Source organism: Panthera tigris, chromosome B3 (assembly GCF_018350195.1).
Source record: "Panthera tigris isolate Pti1 chromosome B3, P.tigris_Pti1_mat1.1, whole genome shotgun sequence".
In the NCBI taxonomy this organism is placed as follows: Eukaryota; Metazoa; Chordata; class Mammalia; order Carnivora; family Felidae; genus Panthera; species Panthera tigris.
This window is the reverse complement of record NC_056665.1, coordinates 6384439-6410184: the sequence shown is the minus strand read 5'-3', so window position 1 is coordinate 6410184 and position 25746 is coordinate 6384439. Positions and strand designations below refer to the sequence as shown.

The 25746-nt window shown below is 55.1% G+C and overlaps 1 protein-coding gene across 3 annotated transcripts; it reads right to left on the bottom strand.

Moving 5' to 3' along the window:
• Positions 1–1956: 1956 nt before the first annotated feature.
• Positions 1957–24913, bottom strand: RHCG (Rh family C glycoprotein). Of its 3 annotated transcripts, none has more exons than XM_042987660.1 (11): positions 24663–24913; positions 16621–16807; positions 14266–14416; positions 10241–10388; positions 9274–9440; positions 7520–7657; positions 7195–7331; positions 6757–6881; positions 6461–6534; positions 3188–3280; positions 1957–2387 (listed from the first exon to the last, which is right to left on the bottom strand). In XM_042987660.1, exons 1-10 carry the CDS (start codon positions 24847–24849, stop codon positions 3212–3214), a joined length of 1383 nt encoding a protein of 460 aa, XP_042843594.1. In that variant the 5' UTR covers positions 24850–24913; the 3' UTR covers positions 1957–2387; positions 3188–3211. The 3 variants fall into 3 exon arrangements, with proteins under 3 accessions (XP_042843594.1, XP_042843595.1, XP_042843596.1); XM_042987661.1 differs by having other exon boundaries at positions 3199–3280; XM_042987662.1 differs by lacking the exon at positions 1957–2387 and adding an exon at positions 2439–2779.
• Between the last annotated feature and the right edge of the window lie 833 nt (positions 24914–25746).

The window sequence follows — 25746 nt, the reverse complement described above, 5'->3', positions numbered from 1 at the left end:
TACTTAGCCTCTCTGGGGCCTCAGTCTCGCCACCTGCGAGATGGGTGTGATCCAAGCTTTCTCTCAGGGTGGCTGGTAGGATAAGTAACAGAGAACACATGAGGCACTCAGCATGGCTCTGGGCACACAATTAGCATCAATACATGGCTGCTGTTATCATCTGTGAGTCAAGACCGAGGGAAACCTAGGGTTGCAAACACAGACGGGGCAACAGTCTCTGGGAACCCCCACAGCCCTGCTGGAAACGCCAGGTTCTGCAGTGCAGGGCCGGGGGGTGGGGGGTTGGTTCTAGGACAAGCCTCGAAGTCAGTCGCCAACCTTTTTATAAGACCTCGTCCTGATCACGTGACACAGAGCTAGTTTGGGCAACTAGGGGGCGTAGACACAGGTGTCTCCCTCTCTGGAGCCTGGGCAGGGGCGTCCAGGGCAGCCTCCACAGGCCTGAAGCGACCGCCCGACCCCTGCCCTCAATGCCCTTGCTACACGGTCCCCGGGACCCGGGTCAGGTAAAGGGGCGGGGGGGGGGGGCGGGAAGGGGCCCGCCCCAGAGCCTCAAAGCCTGGTGCTCGGTGGGGTGTCACGCCGTTCGCGGACCGCCCGCGGGACCCTCGGGGCAGGCTTTGGGAGGGTCTCCCCGGCCCTCGCCCCTCCCAGGCGCTGGTGGGCGTGCCGCTGGGCTGGGCGGCGCGGCCGGGGGGCGGGCGGCTGCGGCCGGGCTCCGCGCAAATCAAAGCCGCCGCTCCCCTCCTCGCCACGCCGCACCCCTGCCGCGCCGCCGCGCACCTCCTCCTTTGTCACAATGTTTTTCAATCCGGTGAAGCAAACTGTCCAATTAGAGCCGGGGCCTCCAGCTTCCATCTTTGCCGACGTTTAATTAACATGCTCCTCTTGGCAGCTGCTGACAAGTTCCAGAAACAGGTTGTAAAGGGTTTTTGTCTTTACCCAGCATGGAAAATGAGGGGTGTTACATCTCGGGAACATGAATAGGTTGCATTTCAGCTCCCTCCTCCCCTCCTTCGCCTCCCCCCCCCCCCCCCCCACCTCCTCTGGCACGGAGAATGAAGCCCTGAGTGTGTATGTATGTGTGAATTGTGAGGGGGGCGGGGAGGGCGGATTTGGAGGCAGGAGAGACCTTCTCCTCCCTCTCCCCTCACCCCTTCCTCCCTGGAGTCTTTGCTCCACAAAGGATCTGGATTCTGCTGCTTACTCTCCAGCTGGCACGCTTTTGCCTCACATCTCTTTTAGCCACACCAAACCTCGCTATGTTGATCTCTGGGTCTCTGCCCAGGCTGTCCCCGTGCCATCCTTCCGGTAAACTCCTATTCAGCCTCCAAAACCCTGCTCAGGTCACCCGCTCTGGGAAGCCACCTGGCCATGGAATGGCTGTCAAGAGTTCAGGGTGGATCCCGGGTGTCAGGTCGGTCCTCAGCTAGACTGTGAGGCCCCTAAGGGTGGGAAGTGTGTGTTACTCAGCCCAGGGTGGTGGCTGGCCACAAGAAGTGGTGAGATCCAAACTGTGGAGTCCAGGCTGGCTTGGCAGGGAGCAAGAGGGAAGGGTTGGGGTAGGGGGATTGGCCCAAAGGAGCCCTCCTCCCTTATTCTCCCACCCTGCCTGAGTGCCCTTGAAACGGAGCAGGGTCACACCACACGGAGGGCACGGTGGGCATGGCAGTTTTCATGGTCGGTGAGTTTCTGGGGTGGTTGATGTGAACTAAGGACGGGCCTTGGGGAAAGACCCCAGCCCCAAAGCTGAGCCTGGCAGGGGGCCCCAAGCAGGAGCAGCCTCCAGCGCCCCGGATTCTTCCTCTTCATCCCAGGATGATTTCCCTCGCATTGTGGGTGGCAGCTTGGTATGGAGGGTCAGGACAGGGGCGGGAGGCCAGGTCTTTGGGGTCCTTTTGTCCTTCAAACTGGCCCCGTTTGGAGCATTCACACCCATTCTACAAAGAACACCAGGAACGTTTATTCACGGAGGCTGCCATCTGCATGGCACAGAGAGGTCTGGGCGGCCCAGGGAGCAAGGGAGGTGCTGGCGGAGGGGCAGGCGGGGAGTGGAAGACCCCAGAAGTTGGGCTGGCGGCTAAGTTGTCTCCTAGGATGGCTCGCGCCCACTCCCAGCTGCCGGCCCCACTCCTGCCTGCTGTTCTCAGGATGTGGCCACCAAGACCCCCTGGAGGCAGGCCTCCTGCAGCCAGAACCTGGCTTGGATGCCCACTTTGTCTAGAGCTCTCCCGTCTCCATTCTCAGGCAGGCCTCCTGGGATGAAGGAGAAAGAAGTGGAGGGCGCCCTGGGCCAGGCCAGCAGGTGGGGTGCTGCTTGCCTTGCTCCTGTGTTCTCAGCTTGGTCGGCACCGCTCTTTTGGGAGGGCCGGGGCAGTCTGTGGAGCCTGCAGGGAGAGAGCCAAGAGCAGCGGGCCACTGTGGGGTCCTGCCGTAGCCCCTTGGGCACCTTTGCCTTTTCCGGACAGGGTGGGCATTAGAGGCAAGTGGTCACATCACTCAGCCTTGTGCCCTAGACGCAGCTCTTTCCAAGCTCTGGGCTCCAGGGGATCCAAGAGCGCGAATGAGCACAGGGGTAATGACTTGCTAAGACCCCAGTTTCTCTACTTGCACTCTGTGGCCTTGGAGAACCTGAACTTTTCTGAGCCTTAATTTTCTCATTTGTTGGAAAAGAGGGAAGTAGTTGCACCTGTCGGGTAGAGCTCTCTGTGGAGGGTTGGATGCAAAAGGCACGAGGAAGGGCTTGGTGCATTCCACACGGGGGCAAGGAGACTGTGAGCTGATGGGAAGAAGAGAGGAGACAGAGGAGGAAGGTAGAACTAGCCCAAGGTGGTCGACTGAATAGAGCCAGGCCTGTCAGTCCTGCTTTTATAAATGAGGAAATTGAGGCTCTGGCTCTGGGTGAAGAGATCCTCAAAGTCACAGCCAGTAAGCAGCAAAGCCAAGTGTGCACCCAGGTCACCTTCTATATATTCCTTCCAGTTCAGAGTGCCTTCCATATATCTCCGTGCCTGTCCAGCTTGCAAGGAGTCTGAGTGCCACCAACCCTCACATGCCCGCTCCAATCCAGGCAGGAGGGGTGGAAGCTCACATCCGCATTTCTTGATGCTCTCTTTTTGCCCCTTTGCTGGTGTCACCCAGTTCCCAGAGCTGGGCACCCACCGGGAGACCCTGCCCACGCTCTCACCTGCTTCTCACCTGCCCTGGGAGTTTAAGGTTCCGCGGGCTTGAGGGTGGAGTCCTCAGGATGTAAGACAGTGCTCTTCAGCTCCTCAGGCATCTGCAGAGACAGGAGGACAGTTCCAAGGGCCCTGCCCTAGGCCAGGCAGGTGTCCCTGGTAGAACTAGCACAGCCTGGGCAAGTCAGGAGCAGCGTATGGTGTGTGGCGGGCGCCACCTTGTGATTACTATGCAGATTGCATGCCAGGGAGCAGGGCGGTCCTTCACACAGGTGTCCTGCCCCCTACATCAGGCTAGCCACTGTCCAGGGTGCTGGGGCACTGCAAGCACGAGACAGAGTCCTTGCCCCACCAGAGCAATGGGAAGGCGTTCAAGTGACAGGCACAGTGACAATATGAGCTGCAAATGCACATGAGAGGCTGATAGCCCAGTCAGGGGCGGGGGATTCTGGTTGTGCTGAACCCACTCTTGATAGATGAGCAGGAGTAATGTGCCAGGGAGAGGCAGCATGGCAAGCTCCCTGAATAGCAGACAGGTCCAAAAGGGGGGTGAGGTGAGATGTGTGGGGGGGGGGGAGCAGAAATGGATTGGTAGGTGGAGTGGGAATGGGGTGGATCAGCGTTGCCTCGGCTTCAAGGCTTAGCTTTGATCTCAAAGATTGCCTCATCTGGGGCGCCTGGGTGGCTCTGTTGGTTGAGCGTCCAACTCTCGATTTTGGCTCAGGGCATGATCTCACGGTTGCATAGATTCAAGCCCTGCATCGGGCTCTGCACTAGCAGCACAGAGCCCGCTTGGGATTCTCTGTCTCCCTCGCTCTCTGCCCTTCCCCCACTCCCGCTGTCTCTGTCTCTCTCAGAATAAATAAATAAACTTAAAAAAGATTTCCTCATCTAAGGTCCTGGGGAACAGCTGTGTCCCCTCATCCTCTGGAAAGCCACCTCATCTCCTAGGTAAACCATCCAGAGGCCAGGGGCTGAGGGGACGGCCTGATGGTGGCTTACTTCCACTGACACAGAATTACAGTCCTCAAAACGGAGCACTGCTGAAAGGTATACTACAGCAGAGAGAAGGTGTGAACTTAGAATACATTGTAAAGATCAAAACAGAACCAAGAGTGAACTTCTATATATGGGAATTGATAACATCTTTTAGTTTATTTCATTGGCGTTAAATCTGTGTGATTTCTAATTGTGGTGTCTAAAATAGTTTAAATTCTGACTTTAAAAATGGGATGAAAATAATTATGCTGCTAAAAAAAGGAAGTTTATTAAGAATGTAATAACAGAATACTTCTTATAAAAAGAAAGAGCAGGATCTCAAATTGGGCATATAATCTCCACTGTGTAAAAAAAAATTGGGGCACCTGGGTGGCTCAGTCGGTTAAGCATCCAACTTAGGCTCAGGTCATGATCTATGGCTCGTGAGTTTGAGCCCCACATCAGGCTCTGTGCTAACAGCCTTGAGTCTGGAGCCTGCTTCAGATTCTGTGTCTCCCTCTCTCTCTGCCCCTCCCCTGCTCACACACACACTCTCTCTCTTTCTCTCTCAAAAATAAATAAACATTAAAAAATCTGCGAGGATTAAAAAAAAAAAAGACTGGAGGGAAATATAACCAAAACATTAACAGTACTTGAATTAGGGTGATAGGATTTCTTTCTATTTTTCTCTATTTCCAGATTTCCTTTAATGGGCTTCTATTCATTTTATAATTAAAAAATAATTTAAAGAGAATGAATTCAAAAGCATTATTAGCTATGTACATGAAATTGGCTTCTAATGGACATCAGTTGAAATTACCCAGAAAACTTCTGGTGTGGTTAAAAATACAGAGCCAAGGGGCACCTGGGTGGCTCAGGCGGTTAAGCGTCTGACTCTTGATTTCAGCTCAGGCCATGATCTCACGGTTTGTGGGTTTGATCTCACTGTGGGTTTGGCAGGGTAGAGCCCACTTGGGATTCTCTGTCTCCCCCTCTCTATCTGCCCTCCCCCCTCCCTCTCTCTCTCCCCCATCTCAAAGAAAATAAATAACTATTTTAAAAATAAAATAAAAATACAGAGCCACATGAAAGGCGGTGATGGGCAGGCCCTTGTCACAGGGGCCACAGACACAGGTTAGGTCCTGCCCCCTGTCATGAGGGGAAGTGTGGGTGGCTGTCATCCTCCACCATCTAACGAAGGTAATTGCCTTCAACAATGATTGGTCGGGAGGGAGGCCTCCCTGAAGTCACTGAAAACCCAAATCACGGCATCTTTTTAAAGAAATGGAGTCCTGTGACATCCTAGTACTTTCAGCCTGTAGAACATCGTTTCTCCAGTTGGGTCTCTGTACTGATACAGAAAGCAATGGAATGTCACAGAACTCAGTTTCTGGACCAGACTCAGCTGGAAAGTTGTTCCCACACATAGGCCCTCCTGAATTACAATCCTGGGCAGGTGCCTGGGAAGCTGCATTTTTATAAGGTCTCCAGGTGGATCGTGGTTCTTTTTTTTTTTTTTTTAAATTTTTTTTACGTTTATTTTTGAGACAGAGAGAGACAGAGCATGAGCGGGGGAGGGGCAGACAGAGAGGGAGACGCAGAACCGGAAGCAGGCTCCAGACTCTGAGCCATCAGCCCAGAGCCCGACGTGGGGCTCGAACTCACGGTCTGTGAGATCGTGACCTAAGCTGAAGTTGGACGCTTAACCGACTGAGCCACCCAGGCGCCCCACCACATCGTGGTTCTTAACCCGGGTTACATATTGGATTCACCTGGGGAAGTTTAAAAAAAACAAAAAACCAAAAAAACAAAAACTCCTAATGTCCAGGCCCTACCCCCAAACCAATGAACTGGGAGCCTCGCGGGGCTTGGAGAACCTTTAAGGCTCCCCGGGTGATTCCAATGCACACAGAAAGGTCGTGGTTCTCAGAGGCGGGTGTGCGTTTCATCAGAATCACGGGGAGGGCTTGTTGAAACACAGTGCTGAGCCTCCCCCCTGAATTTTGGATTCAGGAGGACTGGGTACGATTCAAGAAATTTGTATTCCTAACAAGTTCCCAGGTGCTGCTGCCTCTGGGGAGCACAGGGGGCCATACTTTAGGAATTACGGCTCTAGAATAAAGCCTTCAGCCCGCCCCCGCCCCAGGAGACACAGTCTCCCGTTGGAGGAGTAAGGTGACGCGGGGCTCTGTCCCTCACCTTCAGCTTCTGGCTCCTCAGGACCCAGCCCAGCTGACGTGAGTAGGGTCTGTGGAGAAGGGCAGAACCCCCTTTGGGCAGGAGAACAAGTTCCAGGAACTCACCTCCCAGTAGACTGAATCCTCAAAGCAGTTCTCATCAGCAGGCTGTCCCCAGAATGGCAATTTCAAAATGACCCCTAAAGAAAGTTGGGGGTCACAGGAGGTCAGGAACCACTTCCTCTCTGCCTACCCAGCCCTTTCCCACAGATGGGAAGCTCCCCCCAACCCCCAACCCAACCCAATCCCACAGCCACAAGCGCACAGGATTCCTGGGTCCTCCGAGCTGACCTCTGGTACGTGCTGGTGGGTCCCCCACACGCAGCGGCCCCACCTTCCCTGGCTCAGACGCTCCCACTCACCCACGATGATGCCGCCCACCAGGGCTATGGCCAGGGACACGAAGAGACCAGCAGCCTGAAACTTGCCCTGCATGCTTGAGTCCCAGGAAGTCTTGAAACCATCAAAGCCAAAGAAATTGGCAAGCCTCGAGTGGAGACAGAGAGCAGGTCAGGGCTCCACAGAGAGGCCAAGGAAGCACTTGCTGTCGCCCCACAAATGTGAATGGGCACCAAGGCTCAGTAAACCCTTGCTTGAGCCTCCCCATGTGCACTGGACAGATCAGATGGTCTCTAAGACTCCTGAAGAAGGACAGAGGTTCGGGAGAGAGACCCACGGACGGTGGTTCAGATTAGGGAAGGCTAGGGGTAGAGATACAACGTTGGACCCCAGAACAGCAGGAAGGAGGAATGGAGAAGGAAGGAGGGAGCCCGGGCTCCCTGCACCTCCTCCATACTTACCCTTTTATTCCATACACCTTAGCATTGGCGCAGGATGCTGTCACTGCACCCACAATGGCGCCTATGATGCCCGGGAGGCCGTGCAGGTTGTGAATGCCACACGTGTCCTGGATCCGCAGCCGTGACTCCAGGAATGGCTGGAGAGGGGAGAAGGGTGTTGCTCAGGCCCTTAGCCGTGGCAGGGGTGTGGGGAGGCCGGGATTCCAGAGGCCCCAAATACCCAGAGACCCAGCACCCTCCAGCCCCCAGACCTGCCCACCCCTGCCAGTTAGAAACACAGACCCCGGGGTTCCCCGGCCCTCTGCCCTGGCGGGGGGGCCCTCACCGTCAGGTACACAAAACCCAGGGTGGAGACAATGCCGCAGATGAAGCCGACGATGAGGGAGCCGTACGGCATGAGCATCATTTCGGCAGCGGTGCCCACGGCCACCCCTCCCGCAAGTGTGGCGTTCTGGATGTGCACCTGGGTTGGGAGGGCCAGAGCTCAGTCCTCTCCCGGAGCCTGCACCCCCCACGCTCTGGCTCCGGGAGGCAAGGGTGACTCACAGTGCGTCTCAGCCAGCCAGGAGCCTGCAGAGGGCCCCGGGCCTAGCTCCTGTGTTCTCTGCACCAGCAGCCTGGGCACTGTGCGTGGGCACAAATCATGTGTCCCTGCCGGTGAGACCTACTGGCATGTCTGCGTGTCCCCTGTGAACCTGTGTGCGCAGGTTTGCATGTCTGATGGTCTCCCCGTGACGTATGCCGACATCAGGCCTGTTCGTGCGCAAACCCCCGAGCCAGAGCCCGTGGGCCTACGACGGCTCCAGGCCTACCTGTACCGGGTACTGCGTTGCCGGCTGCGGGGATGATTTCAGTCCGTCTCTACAACAAGCCCAGGAGGTAAGGACCGTTATCTTTTGATGCTTGTGCAGAAGAGGGAGTTGAGGTGCAGGGAGGTGATGTGGCTTGTTAAAGACCACACGGCTAGCAAGAGGCAGAAAGGTAAGTCGATCCGGGTCTGTGTGGAGCCAGAGCCCCTGAGGTGGTCTTCTTTTTATAGAAGAATCTACCACCATCTATGGGCTTTGGTCCCTCCCCACTAATGACAGAACAGTCTGTCCCAGGGATGTGACAGGAAGGACACTGGGAAACCATATCCCCCCACCAACCTCCCAGGGGTGTGGACAAGCATCAAAGGGGTTTCCTTTCTGAGCGTATGGGATGATGCAGGTGGAGGTTGCTTTAAGAAGGCTCAGGCTCCTGGGTAGCTCAGTCGGTTAAGCATCTGACTCTTTTTTTTTTTTTTTAACGTTTATTTTTGAGACAGAGAGGGACAGAGCATGAACGGGGGAGGGTCAGAGAGAGGGAGACACAGAATCTGAAACAGGCTCCGAGCCATCAGCACAGAGCCCAACGCGGGGCTCGAACTCATGGACTGCGAGATCATGACCTGAGCCGAAGTCAGACGCTTAACCAACTGAGCCACCCAGGTGCCCCAAGCATCTGACTCTTGATCTTGGCTCAGGTTATGATCTCATGATTCATGAGTTCGAGCCCCACATCGGGCTCTGTGCTGACAGTGCAGAGCTTGCTTGGGATTCCGTCTCTCTCCCTCTCTCTCTGTGCCCCTCCCCCACTTATGCACTTGCGTTCTCTCTCTCTCTCTCCCCCCATCTCAAACTTAAAAAAAAAAAAAGAGAGAGAGAGACTGAGGGCCAGTGTTTGGAAGATCAGAAGCCTGGTAGAGGGAGGTGCCCCTGGCAACCCTACGGGGCAGGTCTGATGGGGTGTTCAGCCCAGAACGGCTGTCAGCACCCCAGGCTGTGGGGGAGGAGAATGAGGAGGAGTTGCTGCTCAGAGATCAACAATCTCTGAGAATCTGGTTCTGGGCTATGCCAAAACCCAGCTATGTAATCCGAACAAATCATTTGTCCCCAAGCCTCAGTTTCTTCCTCTGCAGGGTGGGTGTGATAATCCTGATGCTTCGAGCCTCAAGGAGTTGTTGGAAGGGCGTGGTGATCAGTGCCCACTGGGCACAGGCGGTCAGAGCCGCACCTCCCCCCCCCCGGGCTCCCCACGCTCCCCGTCCCCCTGTCTCACCATGTCCAGCTTGCCCTTCTTGTGCAAGGCGCTGGACAGTGCCACCGACGTGAGCACGCAGGCTGCCAAGGAGCAGTAGGTGTTGATGGCAGCTCGGTGCTGGGCATCTCCGTGTTTGGACACAGCTGAGTTGAAGCTGGGCCAGTACATCCACAGGAAGAGGGTGCCTAGCCAGACCAGACAGGGCCGGTGGGCCCGGGAGAAGAGGTGTTAGATGGGCCCAACAGAACTTAGGCAGACCTCCTGCCCTTTTTAGTTCCAGAGACCTCAGATGACTCCCGCGCCCCAGCAGCTTCCCACCCTACAGCCTTACTCATGCTGGGGCTCTTCCTACGACATCCTCCCTGCCTTCCTTACTTCCTGATTGTGCTCCAGAAAGTGTAGCCTGACCCCGTAACTGGGCTAAATGCCTCCCACCTTGCTCCCACAGCACCATGAGGGAGAATCTTTCCCCCCACTGTTGGGAGATTATCTGGTAATGATCTGGTAATAATCCCTTGAAGGCAGGGCTGGGTTTTAGGAGACCAGAGTGGGTGATTGATAGGTGTTCTCTGGAATGAATGGACACAGGAAGTAGGAATTCACACTTTGCCCTGACCCAGGGGATGGAGTCACCAGTTCCACTTTGTCTGCCTTAGGGCATCCTAGGGAAAACAGGATGAGTGACCAACTTCTTCCAGCCCCCTGGGAAAAAGGGACCATCATCTGGGATCCTGGAGATGTCTACAGGCAACCCCCTCTGCCCTTTCCCCAGAGGAACTGGCTACCACCCTCCAGACCACATGGAGATCAGGCATAGTTACGGGAACCTGAACTCCTCATGGAGACCCTCACCCATTATGGTGGTTCTCACTCCTCATGGTGGTCCTCACCCATCATGGCAGCCCTCAGTCATCATGATGGCCCTTATCCATCATGGCCACCTTCACCCATCACGGTAGCCCTCAGTCCTTCTAGCAGCCCTCACCAATCATGGCGAAGAGGTCCGAGTGGTACACAGAGCTCTGCCTCTCCTTGCTCTGATGTAGGCTGGGTCGATAGAGGATCCAGGTCACTGTGAGCCCAAAGTAGGCGCCAAATGTGTGGATGGTCATAGAGCCCCCTGCATCCTTCACCTGGGGTACAGGGATCGGTGAGGCTGTGATACTGTCTCTCCCTCCCACCTGTGAGCACTTTCCTTCCCCGCCACACACACACACACACACACACACACACACACACACACACACGTCCATCTGTCTCTGATTCCACAAGCTGCAAGATGGGAGCCCGGGGCCCCCCACAGACCAATCAGTTTGGAAGAGGAGAAAGCAGGGATCCCTGAACCCAGGCTGTGAGCCCGTCGGCAAAATGCCAGAGTATCCTCACCCAGCAGATGGGACTGTGCCCAGATCAGGAAACCCAGCCTTGGAGAGGACCTTGACCAGTCACCCAGCGGGAAGAGGTGAAGCAGACTTAGAACCTAGGGCACCCCCCTAGTTTGTCACCTAGTTGGTCACTAGCTTCTGCCTTATCTTCATTCCTGGGAGCCCTTCCCTTCCCCCTGGGCCCTACCCCCTCCATATGTCTTTCTACGCAGCCACTCCTGGCCCAGCACCACTCGATCTAGACTGCCAGCATCCTGCCTATGACCTCCCAGCTGACCTTCCACCACCCACCCCATCCCCACCCTCCTGTCTCCTGTCTCCTGTCTCCCACAGTCAGAGCACGTAGGGAGGTTTCTTCCTCTTCTGTCCCTTCCTGCCCTCCCCCACTCCGTGCCTCTGGATTTCTTTAGGTCTGAAGCTCCTCATTTACAAAGTGGGGGAGAGGGCGGTGACTTAGCAGGGCCGTCTCGAGGGTTAAATCAGACAACTTGTGTAAAGCGCCCGGTGAGAGCCTGGCATTCAACAGGTGCTTCGTGGACTTAGCCTTCCTCCGCGTGCCCCCCTCCCCTCTCTCCAGCCTCCTCTTCCTCCCCACTCAGAAGCCATGTTGGGGGGAAATTCCAATCAATCACAGACTCGTTCCTTCACTTTAGATGCGGAAATCCAGCCAGAGAGGTAAGTGTATGGTCCAAGGTCACAGAGCTTAGTGGTGGGGTTGTTGACAGGCCTGGATTTCCTGGTTCCCGGCCTGGTGGGTGCCTCTCCCAGCACCCTGGGACCTGGGATGAGCCCTCATGACCTCTCTGAGTCTCAGCTTTCTCATCTGTAAAGTGGAGGTATTAATTGTGCCTTTCTCAGAGATGAGGATTGAGATAAGCCACATAAAGTATTCAGAGCAGGGCTCAGCCAAGGGCAAGTGCTCCTGACATGTCAGCAGTGATGTATTTTAACTTGGCACAGAGACAGGCCTGAAGACTGTCAGGCATTAAAAGAATTTCTGTAGCGGGAGCCTGGGTGGCTCAGGCTGTTAAGCGTCCGACTGTTGATTTTAGCTCCCGTCACCATCTCCCAGTTCGTGAGATCAAGCCCTGAGTGAGGCTCTGTGCTGACAGCCTGGTTGAGATTCTCTCTCTCTCCCTCTCCCTCTCTCTTTCCCTCTCTCTTTCCCTCTCCCTCTCCCTCTCCCTCTCCCTCTCCCTCTCCCTCTCCCTCTCCCCTCCCCCCCCCTCTCTCCCCACCCCCTCTCTCTCCTCTCTCTCAAAAAAACAAAACCAAAAAACTACACACCGAATTTCTGTAGCAGATTGGGGGGATTTTTGAGGGTCTCTCGACTCATGCCCAAGACTGTGGATTCTCACTGTTTCAGATCATGCCCATTGGCCCCACTGCCCACCCCTCGCCTAGCCTTGCTTCTTTCTTTCTCACGCCTCCCACCACACCCAGTCCCTAAGGCCTGTGTATTCCCCTCCTTTCTATCTGTTGAATCACTTCCTTCTCTTGGTACTACCCCCAGCCCCAGTCCCATGATCTCTCACCAGGGTGACTCGGACAGCCTCTTAACAGGGCTCCCTGCTCCCAGCCATTGTTCTCACCAGAGCCGAAGTGGCATTTCTATTACGTGTGTCTGGCCGTGCCACTCCCCCATCTGAAACTCTCCATAGCTCCCCACTGCCGTCATGACAAAGTTGCCCTCGTGACTCTTCAACACCATCTCCAGGAGCCTTGATGATCCGTGTCCTGCCCCCCTTCCTCCACCATTACCCCCCCAAGCCCTCCCCCAGCACACCCTCCTTCCACCAGATGGAGCCACCAGAGACCACTCACTGTGGGCCTCCCTCAAGGCCTTTGCACTGTTTCCTCTGCCTCACCCCTTTGCCTGGTTGCTTTCTCCTTGACTTCTAGCTTTGATGTCTCTTCCTCCAGGAAGCCTCCCTGACCTGCCATGCTGGCTCAGGCACCCTCCTTCGTGTCACCAAGCCCTTGACCTCACTTCTCATCACACTGCATGGTAACTGTGTACCTCCTGGTTCCCTCACTAGATTGTGAGCTCCTCGGGGTCTGAGTGAGAGTGCCCGGGGCATTACCTGACATGCAGTCAGACTCAGAGTCTTGGTTTTTACTTGGTAAATATTTGTTGAGCACTTATTAGGCATTGAACTAGGTGCTGGGGACACGGATGGTCCAGACAGATAAGGTTTATCAGAGAAGGAGAAATGTTATGAAGAAAATAAACCAGGTCAATGTGAGACATAGTGACTAGGGTGGGGTAGGGGGGTAAGCTAGAGGGCAACACTGTATAGGGGGGAGAATCTGGGAGGGCCTCTCTGAAGAGGTGATATTCTAGCTGAGACCTCAGCGATGAAAATGACTGGGGGATGAGCATTCCAGGCAAGAGCAAAGGCCCCGAGGGGGAACCAAGCTTGCCGTGTTGAGGAACAGACAGGAGGGTATGGCCAAAGCACAGAAAGATGGGGAGAGAGTAGGTTATAAGACTGGAGAGAGAGGCTGGGGGCAGAACATGTAGGGCTTTATAACAAATGTGGATTTTATTTGAAGTGAAATTTTAAAAGCTACTGGAGGGTTTTAATCAGGGGAATTGGTCTCATACGCATTACTAACAGGTCTCCATGGCTGCTGGTGGGGATTGGCCTGTGGTGGTGAGTGGGGCAAGGATGAAGATTAGGAGGTGAGTTAAGAGGTAGAGATATGGTGGCCTGGGTCAGTCTGGTGGCTGAAGAAAATGACAAAATGAATGACTGGATGTAGTGTCACGTAAAAAAAACAAAAGCAAAAAAACTCTACCCCTTTTCAGGGGTGGGGGTGTTCCAGGCAGAGTCCAAATGTAGAGGAGTTGGGGGCTAAGAAATGGATGAAGTCTCTGAATGACCTTCACCCCTGCAAAGGTACCAAAGAAGTATCTGAGCTAGAGTCAGAGGTCTAAGGCACCCCTTACTTGGTTCATTGAATTGGCCAACTTTAAGGGGCATGATTCTTGCCAGAATACATGTGACTGTCACTTCTAGAGTCGTGCAGTGCACAACCTATGCAGCGATACACGTCCACCTTGGATATTCCCTAAGGCTCCTTCCTTACATATGTGTAGCCCTCAATACACTGTGTCTTTTTCTTGGGAGACCAATCTGTGAATGTGGTGTGTGTGTGTAAGAGTATGTTCAGGGGGGTGCCTGGGTGGCTCAGTCGGTGAAATGTCTGATTCTTGATTTTGGCTCAGGTCATGCTCTCACAGTTCGTGGGACTGAGCCCTGTATCAGGCTCTGCAGTGTCAGCTCATGCTGTTCTCTCTCTCTCTCTCTCTCTCTCTCTCTCAAATAAGTGTTAAAAAAAAAAAAAAGAGAGACTATGTTCAGGAACACCCACTCTTTCCACCCAATATGCAGGAAAGAGAAAGGAGGGAGACAACCAACATGAGGGGCCCCTGCTCTGCCCAGTAAATATCATTACTCTCACTTTAGAGACGAGGAAACTGACATTCAGAAGGTTACGTGACTTGCCAACATTGAACCGAATCCAGCTGGCATATCTCCCCAGCCCTCCCTTTCTCTAGTTCCCTGCTGTCACCCCAAGTGGCCCTTCCATCTCCACCCCCGTTCTGATCCCTGCTCACCTCTAGCAGGCTGAGGAGGATAAACTCATTCACTGAGAAGAGGGTCACTTGGAAGAGGGTCATGATGAGTAGCTGGACAGGGCTGACTTTGCCCAGAACCGCCCCAAAGGCCACGCAGACAGAGCCCACGCAGAAGTCCGCATTGATGAGGCTGTGGGGAGATGGGTCAGGGGAGGGGCTGAGGCAGCAGCAAAAAGCTGTGCTCCACGCCCTGGGTTTGAATCTGGACTTTGGTCATCCATGGATTTGGACTTGGGGCTTAACCTTGCTGAGCCTCCGTGTCATGATGTCGTAAGGGCACATAACATCCTAAAGGTACTCTAAGTAACAGGTGAAGGGTCCAGCAAGGCAACGGCACATACCAGAGGCCATGCCCTTCCTTCGTGACCCCATCTCAGCACCCCCTCCTTGCAGGCAACTTTGTGGTCAAGGCACCCAAGTCATCTGGCGGCTGTTGTTGAACATGCTGCATATTTGGAGCCGCGCCCTGCCCTCCGTCCTCTACCTGCCCTTCCAGAACCTCTTCTGACTGCCTCCTCTTTCAGGAAGCCTTCCTTGGTTCCTCCACCCACATGTGGTCTCTGTCTCCAGACTCTTAGATCTCACTCTAAACACACCTCTTCTGTTGGTTACCAGGGCTCTGCTTGGGTTTGAGCTCTCATGTCCTTACCCGAGAGAGAGGATCTGTGTCCAGAGAAGAGAGAGAGGGCTTCCTGCAGGATGTAGGGAGCTGGGGGCTGGATGGAGGGGGCAGGAAGGCCAACAGAGAGAACAGAAGCAGAGGAACACCTAGGTCCTTCTTAAGTCTGGACCCTGAAAGCCTAGCCGGTCAGCAGAAGGCTGATGGAGAAGCAGACAGCCAGGTAGATGTCGTGCGGCCAAAGGAGACCCTGGTTCCATCCACGTGCCTCCTAACCCAGGCCTTCCTGGGCCGGGCCAGCGGCAAAGCTGTCCTGGATTGTGAGGCAGAGTCAGGAGAGTTGTTAATAGGGGTGGGTGTAGGGACAGTAGAGGCTAGACCCGCAAGCCATTCGCAGCCAGAGGAAGTGCCCCTGCCCCGCGCTCAGGTGTGTGTGTGTGAGAATCAGGAGGTGAGAAGTAAGAGACCAGCTGACTGTAGGGCCAGGGAGTGGAATGGGGGCCGTTCTGTCAGGTCCCTCCCAAGACAGAGGATGTTCATTGGAGCGTCTGCTTCACTACGAGCCTTGTTCACGGCTGTGTCCCCAGGGCCTCCCATAGGGCCCGGCTGAATGAATCATGACAGTTACTAAGTGCCAGGCACAGAAATAGCCGCCTGGTACAGCACATGTCCTCCTGTGCCACACAGGTACTGTTAGTAGCCACATCATATAGATGAAACATGGAGGCTTAGAGAGGCCGAGTTATTTGCTGATGTTCCCACAACTGCAGCCAGAAGACCCATCTGACGTTGGGCCTCCAGCTGCCGGGAGATGGAAGTTCGGATGTCACCTCTTAGGAGGGCCCACGGAGTTTTGGGCAGAGCCTGTAGGGGAGCCATGACCCTAGAGTGACAGGTGGGACCTGGAGGTCTCTTCAAGTAGGCACAGGAGCCAGGAGGAGGGTCTAGGGACAACATGAGCATCCAGTCCTGAGCACCAAAAATGGGTTCCAGCTCAGTTGCTGAAAATCTATCCCCTGAAAGCCAATTTGCCAAAACTCAATTTGTCAAGTGACCAACTCACCCAATCACTGGTTCACCCAAAACTTGCCAACTCACGAAGTTCATAATAATTCTCTTTGGAGATTTTTAAAAAGTTGTATACTTTTGTTTTTCATTCAGCCATAGCTCTTTGGCTGTGGTGGCCAATGAAATATATTACAGGTGTTTTCATACTTTGGATCCACGGCTTTGGGAGTGAGACTTTCTTGTCAAAGATTTTATACAAAAGACTAATTTCTTGGCTCCGACCATGTTCTATCTAGTCAACTATTTTTCCAGTTTCTCTAAAGTCGTGGATTCATTAACTGGCTTCAGTGAATTAATCATCTTGCAAGTATTTGGCATGTTTTAAGTTTCAGACACCTGGCCTATGATCCCCGGTTGGTGCCCTATATGTGACAGCAGGGGCTTGCACGTTAAACGTGGTTTTATGGCCATTTGCCTCTGAACCCTTTCTGTGGATTTGGCCTTCCCGCGGGCTGACGAATGTTCTTTTGCATACCCGCCCTCTCGCCCGGTGATCCCCGCCCCCGGGCCAGCCCCTCACCCCGGGCCCCGCCTCCGGGCCCGCCCCCTTCCCCAGGGCCCCGCCCCCAGTCCCCGGGGCCCGCCCCCATCCCTGCAGAGCCCGCCCCGGCCCCGCCCCTTGCCCTCCGGGCCCGCCCCGCGCTCACTTCTCCACGCCCAAGTGGATGTAGCCTTCCTTGTAGGAGTGGAACCAGCCCTGCATGAGCAGCGCCCACTGGATGCCAAAGGCCGCCAGCAGGAAATTGAAGCCCACCGAGCTGTAACCGTAGCGCTGCAGGAAGGTCATGAGGAAGCCGAAGCCCACGAAGATCATCACGTGCACGTCCTGGAAGCCTGCGGGGAGAGTGCAGCCGGGGGGCTCGGTCGCTTAGCCCGCCCTAGCCCTGGGTCTGGGCCAGCAAAGCCCCGCGCAGAACCTGTGTCTTCCGGGCCACTGGCCACCCAGTAGCCTTCCAAGCCCCCTCCTCCCATGTCTGCATCCGGATCCTGGGGCCAGGGGCAGTAATGAATGACCTTCCTGTGCATAGAACAGCCGCTAACCCCACCCACCCCCCACCCCCGTTTTGTCCCAAGAACCTCTGGAGGGGGCTGGGCTGGGGGGAAACCAGGGTGAGCCTCCCACTTGAGACCACTCGTTCTAAGGCCAAGGAAGGCCTGGGTGTCCCCTCAGGAGATGGCAGCTTCCTTTTTCCATCCACACCCTGGGTGGAGGTGGGCAGCTGGGCATTTGAAATGGGGGCCAGGCTGTGGATTACACGTAGAATCTAGGGTCCAGAACCCAGACTTTCTGCGCTCTGCCCCCTCAACTCCATCACTTTAGTACGGAGAAGTTAGTCTCATCTTGACTGGTGAAGCACATGAGTTGATCACTCCCGTGAAGGTCTCCTCCCACCTCCACCTCCAGCAAGTACCCTTTCCTGAATCACTGAGACCTGAATTTGGACTCGTTTCCTCCATCTGGTAGACAGATGACTCTGGAGAGTCAGGTAACACACTTGGGTCTCAGCGCCTTCTGGAATGCTTAGTCACAAATGCTGCAGAGATTAAATGCGGATATGTATGTAAAGTACCTAACAGTGTCGGTCCCATGATAGGTGCTCAAAATGGACAAGTGTCATTATTTATTGTTGCTTTATTATTGTTACTTAGGCATAGGCTAATTCTGAATTCTGAACCAACTCTCATCAGCTCACAGTGTGGTCCTGACAAGACACTTCCCTTCAGCCTCAGTTTTCTCCATAAAACCAAAGGATGGATTAGAATGATCTTAACTGTTCTTCCAGGGCTAACGTTGCCTGATTCTAGATTCCCAGAAAAGGACAGAAGGGAAGCAAAGATAGTCACAAAAAATAAGACGCTAAAAGGAATTATAGGTGTCACAGGACACAGAGGAGCCAGACTGAAGGGTTCCTGGTGGCCAAATCGGGCAGTTTGAGCATCAAAATAATTAGGTACTGTAATGAATTAAAACCATTACAAAAACAGTAACTCAAAGTCGGAAGTAAATGAGATCGTGAGGAGGGCTCTTGCTTGTACCAGAATGCCGAGGGCCAGACGGTTAAATGTAGAATGAGTGCTGAAGTTGGAAAATCGTGATTTTCACAGTAAAGATTCCATCAGTGGGTGCTAAATCCAGGGAGAAATTTTGATGAAGAGCAGAACATTTGCATTGTCTTCAAGAGTCTCCCCATGGACTGCTTACAAGTTACAAGGTAGAAAAAAAAAAACCAAACAAAACCCAGTAATTACGAAGTGGAGAAACAGGGCAAGGTCTTCACTGAATGATCAAAATTAACATCGCCAATAAGGGACAGATGGATAGCACACGCCTTCAGATGTGATACCCTGAAGGAGACACATCACCGGTACGGTATTCCAGCCCAGAAGGCATAATCCCATTCTACTCGTGAGGAAGCATCAGACAAACAGAAAATGAGTAACATGCTGTTAGAAACGGGGGTGAGGCTGGAGTCCTGAGCAATATCAACGTCATAAAAGACAAAGAAAGGCCGCAGGAATGTTCCAGGTTAAAAAAGGATAAAGAGAAATAGGTCTACTGCATTCAATACCTAACTCAGGACTGGATCCTGGATTTGCCTGGCGGGGGCAGGGGGGCAGGCAGTGAGGGGGCGAGTGGGAGGAGAGCTATAGAGGTTGTTATTGAGAAAGTTAGAGACTAATTAGAAAATTAGATTGACAAAATTCGATAGAAACTGTATATTAAGGTATTGCACAATGTACACTTATGAAATTGATTACTGTGGTTGCAGAGAATACCCCCATTCTCGGGAAACATCCCGGGAATCTTTAGGGTGACAGGGCCATGATGTGTCTGACCCACCCTCAGAAGATTCGGAGAAGAAAAGAGTGTATGTGTTTGCGTCTCTGTGCAGAGAGGGAGAGGAGGAGCAGGGAGCTGAATCGGAGTTAAAAGTATACAGTGTTCTTTGTGCTGTTTCTGTTTTAGCAACTTTTTATAAATTGAAATTATTCCCAAGTAAAACGTTAAAAGACAAAGGCTGTGGGGGGGACCTGCAGGGCCCACTGGCCTGCCCCCTCCATTCCTTCCTCATTCCTCCCCCCTCCCCCCACGTGTCAGCTGCACCTGCCTCCATGTTCCTCAGTCCTACTCCGGGGTCTCTGCCTGTGTCCTTCCCTCCGCCTGGGATGCTGTTCCCACAAAACGGCCAGAACCTCTTCCTGCAGATCTCAACGAAATGTTGCCTCATCACAGAGGCTTTCCAGACCACCCGGTTTGAAGTGGGTTCTCTCCCTCTTCTTTCCTTTCTGGTTCTTATTACAGTTTGCAGAACGGTGTGTTTGTCTAGCCCACTCGACTGTAAACCTCCCGGTAGGTTTTGTTCACTCTGCTGGTCCCCAGTACCTCTGACCGTGTCTGGGGAGCCCCCCCCCCCCCCCCCGCAGGCCTTCCTGTGGCCCAGGCCACGGCCACAGCCCCCTTGGCTAGCGGCTGAGGGAGGAGGCCCTGCACGCCGCAGGCCCCGGGGCAGGGGGCGTGCAAGCTGATGTAAGAGAGCTGTGGGTTTCACCCCAGCATGGCGCTCTGAGCTCCTGCCTGGAGACCTGTGCGAATTTGCGCGAACAAACAGCAGCTTGGTGTCGGTTTCACGATGTGTGCAGCTGATTGCGTGCATTATCGCATTTCATGGTTTATCACGTTTCCAACTGTCGTGGGGGAATCTGAGCTAATGCGCTTGAAGCGCCATACGTGGCATTATGGTTATTCTTGGGGAGAACGGATGGGTGGCAGACCGGAGGAGAGGTGTGAAAGAGGGAGGGGACACTCGCAGCAGCCGGGGAGGGGAGCTGGCAGGAGGGCAGGGCTTCTGCTGGAAGACACAGGGGATCGGAGGCAGTTGTGGAGTGGGAGGGAGGGGCTGGGTCTGGTGTCCTTGGAGTTGAAGATGACCACGGGGATGTGGGGGGGGGGGCGGTGGTGGATCGTGAGGGTCGACAGGGCAGCTGGGAGGAACGGAGCCTGGCTGTGTGGGGTGGAGCGGGGATGTGAGACTGGGCAGGCCCGCAGATGGAAATGTGAGTCAGAATGTGGGCACGATGAGGGGGAGACAGAAGCTGAGAACTGGCCTGCCTTTGAGGCTAGCAGACGGGACAGGGAAGGCGCTGGCTGGCGGGGGTGGGAGGAATCCCTGGGAAGAGGCAGCGTCACAGAGGGTGGGGGCCTTTTCAGAAGAGGCAGTTTGGTGGCAGAAAGGAACCCTGTGGGCAGGGACAGGGGGTGGGGTATGGGGGGGCCCTCCTGGGGGGTACTGCAATTTCGGGGCTGCCTTCATTCTCCCTGAGGCCCTCCCCTTCTCCGTGCATCATCCCTGCCTGCCCCCTCTCGCCAGTTCTCTGTCCTCTGTGACTCCTCCGGTGTCCCAACCTCTCTCTTTGACCTTCTCTTTCTTGGTGTCTCTTTCTTCTCCCCCCACCTCAGGCACACGGACGCCACCTTCTCCTCTCCTTGGGCACCTCCCCATTCATTCTCTTGCTCCCTTTCTCTTTATCTCCCAAACTGGTCCTAATTTAGAATCCAGACATAAAACAGTGGAATAGTTTACGTTTCATAAAGTTTGGTGCTAGTTCCTAAAACGCTTTTACCAGTAATGGTTTGAAAGTCCCAATCGTGTGACCTTCAGGAAGGACATAATCCCTCTGATCTGCAGTTTCTTTTTTTGTAAAATGGGGGGTGGGGTGGGGAGGGTAATACAGGGGCTCAGGTGGTGTTCACCCCAGAGGTTTACGGTGCACATTTAATGACTTCATCCAATCCTGGGCACAGGCCTGGCTCTTTAGCAACTGATGGGTAATATCAGCTACAATTTCTCTTTGTCTCCTTCAAGATTGTCCAGGTGTTTTGCACTGAGTTGGCAACTTGCTGTGGGACAGTGGAAGTTGCAGAGATACCTGCCCTTCCCCCCTCTTTCCCCAGCATGGGGTGACACAAGCAGTCTTGCTGGCCCAGAGTCTGGTCTCTCAGCTGAAGACTCCAGCTGGCGTGCCAGCCACAAGAGCTGCCACAAGGGGGCAGCAGTACCCCACTCTCCCCTTCTCCACCCCCCTCCTAGCTCACTCTTCCTCACCCCCCGGGATGGGTCCCGCCCCCCTCCCCCTGAGAAGCTGGCCTAGTCCCTGAAATCTCTGAAATCTGAGGCCAGAGTTCCCCTCGCCTCTGGGCCTCAGCGGCTTCTTCCGCTCTGCTGCACCAGCACAGAAAGGGTGGTGCCCCGCCTGGTGCAACCTGGGGCCGCCCTTTTCCCATTCACTGTAGGCCAGTCTAGCCCAGACTTTTCTTTGAGACCTCCTGGCCAGTCCCTCACTTGCCCAAGTCTCCGTGCCCACCTCTCCCACGCCTCAGAGCTGACCACAGAACCACCCCATCACTGCACGGTTTCCTGGCAATGGGGCAGAGGCCCGGGAAAGCAGCTGGGCTGCTGGTGGGAGGGCTCAGCTGGTCCCTGCCTGGGTCACGGACGCCACCCCGAGAGTGTTGGGCAAATGTCTACCGTCCACTTGCTGCACCACAAGAGGGACAGAAATGCCCTGCCTGACAGAGCGTGTGAAAAGCACTTGTAAGTGGGGAGAGAACAGAGGAATTTAAATGCTCTAATAGTTGAAACTATTCCTTGGCCAAATCTCTGAACATGTGTCCTGCTCCCCCTTCAGTCTTCCCGGGAAGCTTCAGGAACCCAGGCTCTGATCACTCCCAGGGGCTAACCTCCCCCAGACCCTGCCAACGGCCTCTCGGGCCCCAGAGCACCAGCCCACGGGGAAGTTTTGTGTTCAGCAGCAGGTGCCTGTAGCGCTGGCCTCCGAGGGCACTGCTGGGGCAAGCCTCCAGCTGGCTCTGTGCCTGCTGCCTGCCGAGGGGCCTGTGTGTGGGGAGCAGCCCTTGGGCCCTCCTGAGCCCCAGCCCGAGCCGGCTGGATCTGGACTCCGCTGGAAACCCGAGATGCCCAGCAGGCTCCACTAATCCCCTGGGCCTGAATGAGGCCCATTATGTTGACAGCTTGGAGCCAACAACCCAGAAGGTACCACAAGGGTGTGCCCTCATCCTCTGCCCCTGGGAACTGCCACACTGGGGTCCCACCTGAACCAGGAGGCCACGTGCCCTCTAACTCCGAACCACAGCCACCATGACCCAGTGGACCTGAGAAGGGCTGGGCAGGGGGAAAAGGGAAAGGTGAACCTGAAGGAAGGGGAGTGGTCCAGGAGCACGTGCCTGGATGTCCAGGGCTCCTGCCCTGGCCCTCTGGTTTCCTAGTCACCCCCTCTCTGGTCTTAGTTTCCTTGTCTATAACATGGGAGTCCCAACAGCGCCTTCCTGGCAGGGCTGGGGGGGGGGGGCAGGTCAAAGGAGAGAACGCACGTCTGGTGGCTTGAGCTGTCGTGACTGGAGTCCGGAGGCCGGCCATCTCTCCCTCTACTCCTCTCCTCTCTGTCACTTCCTGTTGATGGCCAAGGGGAACTAGCAGGAGAAACTCAAGCCCTCCTTGGTGGCTGGGGCTGTCTCATCCCCCTTAGCAGCTTCCCTCCTACCCTTTCACAAACCCTACCGCTGGGCTACTCTGCACCACTCACCTGCTCCTGGCGTACCTGCCCTGCCTCACCCCTCCTCACCATCCCACCACCTTCCAGGAAGCTGTCTCAGATCTCTTCTGCCCAGAGAGCCTGACATCACTGAGGACAAGGCGCTGGGGTGCCCTCCATGAGTCTGGGAGCCCTTCGGGGTCAGAAAGCAAGGATATGCAACTTGTTCATCCACAATGGCCTTGAGTCTTGGTCTGTTGGGACGGTTGTGGTTTACGTCTCTGGTCTGGTGAATTACTATGAGCGCAACCTCTCCACTCCCTCACTCTCAAAAGTGTCACTAGTTGACAAATTACGTGGCCACCCTATGGATAAATGGTTGTTGGGTGAATCGATGACGGTGGGGCATGGAAGGTGGGTGTGGATGGAGTGGGGATAGGAGCTGGGGAGATGTGAGGACCGCAACCCTCTCTGGGGAGGCTCTGTAGCTCCTATTTTAGGGCTTTGAGACCTTCCACTGTCTGGACCCCTCAAGGACCTATGAACGCCCATGGGAGAACTTGTCCCCTGTGCTTTGCTGAAGGGCTGGTTATGGCCGAGAGATAAGCAAGAGCCAGAGTGAAGTAGAACAGGCAAAGGATGGTCTCAAGCTGTCCTGCCTCTCCGTTTGCCAGATCTGTCCAAGGAGAGTAAAGGTGGGCAGTGAAGAGTGGATCTGGAGTCTTAATTCTAAGGCCACAGCTGTCATGGTCTCTTAAAATACAACTCTGAGTGGAGCCCAGTAGAGGCTGTGGTTTCGACCAGCACAGGGCACACTCCTCTTCCATAACCTCCCTTCTGCTAAGCGCCATATTTCTATTAATGTAACCCGTGATGGCATTCGCTTTCTGGCAGCCATTTAATATGGCCGGCTCCCACTGAGTTGGCACCCCCGCCCCCCACTCTTGTCTTTTTTCATGCAGGCTGTCATCCTCAATGTATGCAGTTATTTATTTGGAGCTAAGTGAAATGTTATTTCTGGAAGCAAAGGCTCCCATCGCTGAGGGTTTTCAAGCCATGGAGGGAACGCCAGCCGGCCTAGGTGGCTGTTGCACGTGAGCTTTACGGTCCCCGCGGAAACTAACAGTCCATGACTCTGTGCGCACCAACCGTTGGAATGATTGTCATTGGCTGCTGGTAGATGGTGTCCAAAATCAGAAAACGCAAGGGCATGGGAAGAGCCTTGGGCTGAGGGGTCTGGAGGTTGGGCCAACCTGAGTGACCTTGGACCAGTTCTTCCAGCTCCTGAGTCCTAGGGCATCTGTGTTTTGTGCACCTCCAGTAATTGCTTCATTAGGAAGTGCGGGTTCCATGCCCAGCCCAGCACTGTGCCAGAACTTCCTGTGCCCTGTCTCACCCCAGCTTCACCCCATGCCTGCACGCGAGGTGCTATTATGGTGGACAGATGTGGCTGGACAGATGTGACGGAGTTTCAGGGAGGTTGATGTTTTCCTAAGGCTTATCCCCCTGGTTAATGGCAGAACCATGATAGCAGTGAGGTCTGGTGATTCCAAGGGCATGCTCTTAACCCCGGCACTGCAGATACCAGAGAATGAGGGCTGTTCTTTCTTCCCTTCCAGGCCAGATGAGGGTTAGGTGCCTTGGTCCCATATGCTTCTCCCCATAGCAGGACTGGCAAGTCAGTGAGCCATCCCTGCAGCCCTTGACATCGGACCTACCTCCTGAAGTGGCCAGTACGGGCACAGCTGGACAAGGGAGCCAGGGTCACCCCCTGGTTGGTGACTGAGATGGGACTTAGGTCTTTCAAGGACAAGTAAGGCTCTCTGATGGGGAGGTTGGGGGCCTCTGATGGCCCCTGGAGTGAGCTCACCCTGGCGAGCTTTCCCTATCGCTTCAACACAGGGAAGAGTTGGTGCACATGTGGCCATTTGTCAAGCGTGCCCTCCAGATACTGGCAGGTGCCGCGTGGGGAGGCTGCGAGGGGAGGGCCAGCGGGCTGCGGGCAGCTTCTCCTCCTCTAGGACCCCGCCCCCTGTTCCCGAGCAGCAGGCTGCACAGGTGCGGCGGGCAGGGCTCTGAGCAGGGTGGGGGACCTGCCCGTCCGCCTCTGCGGGGCCTGCGGGGTGGCCGGACTTACTCGGGTAGCGGTAGTAGAATTCGTTCTCCATGTCGCTGGTGGTGTTCTCATTCCGCTGACTGCCGATCCAGTGGGGGTCGGCATCGAGGTCGTAGCGCACGAACACGCCGAAGAGGACCACCAGGGCCACCTGCAGGAGCAGGCAGGTGACCGGCAGCCGCCAGCGCAGATTGGTGTTCCAGATCATGCTGCAGGGGGCGCCTGGCCGGGAGGGCAGCGGGCAGTTCGGCCGTCGGGAGGCGCAGGGAGAGGCTTATAAGACCCGGGCAGGGGCGGGGCGGGGCGGCCGCGTGGGGTGGCGGAACAGCTGACCCGGGTGCCGCCCGCGCGCTCGCCCAACCGGCAAGGGGAGCCTCGGGCTCGGGGCTCGCCTGCCCCCGGGAGCCCCCGCAGCTCCCCGCGTCGGGACCGGGGACACAGCGGCAGGGGGCGGGGGGCGGGGGCGGTGGGCAGGGGCCCAGGAGCCCCGACCTCTGCGCATCCCATCGGTACCGCGCAGCGTGCCTTTCCCCTTTTGGTCCTGGGACCCGAGACAGAAAAAGCCGGATTATCTGCCTCCCCCGCCCCCAAGAGAAACAAGAGAGGAATTCCTAGATAGTGATCGTGATCACCGCCATCACCACCATCCCTTTTTTTTTTTCTGGTCACGAAAGTCATGTAGGGTCCATGAAAAACCAGGAAAGTCTAAGAACTGGCCTACACCACAGAAGCCTGGAGAGCCGTGACAACTCAGTGCTGAGCGTGTGGTACCACGCATAGTATCCTGGAACAGAGAGAGGACGTTAATGGAAAAAATGGGGAAATCCTCAGAGAGTCTGAAGTTTAGTTGATAGCATTGGGCCCATGTGGGTTTCATGGTTGTGACGGATGTACTCTGGGTAGTTAAGACGTTGGCAGGGGAAACTGCGTTCCTGGTATAGGGGAACTCTGTACTATCTTTGCAGCTTTTCTGTAAGTCTAAAATTATTCCTGAAAAAAAAAAGGGGGGGGGGATGGGGCGCCTGGGTGGCTCAGTTGGTTAAGAGTCAGACTTTGGCTTCAGGTCATGATCTCAAAGTTTGTGCATTCGAGCCCCGTGTTGGGC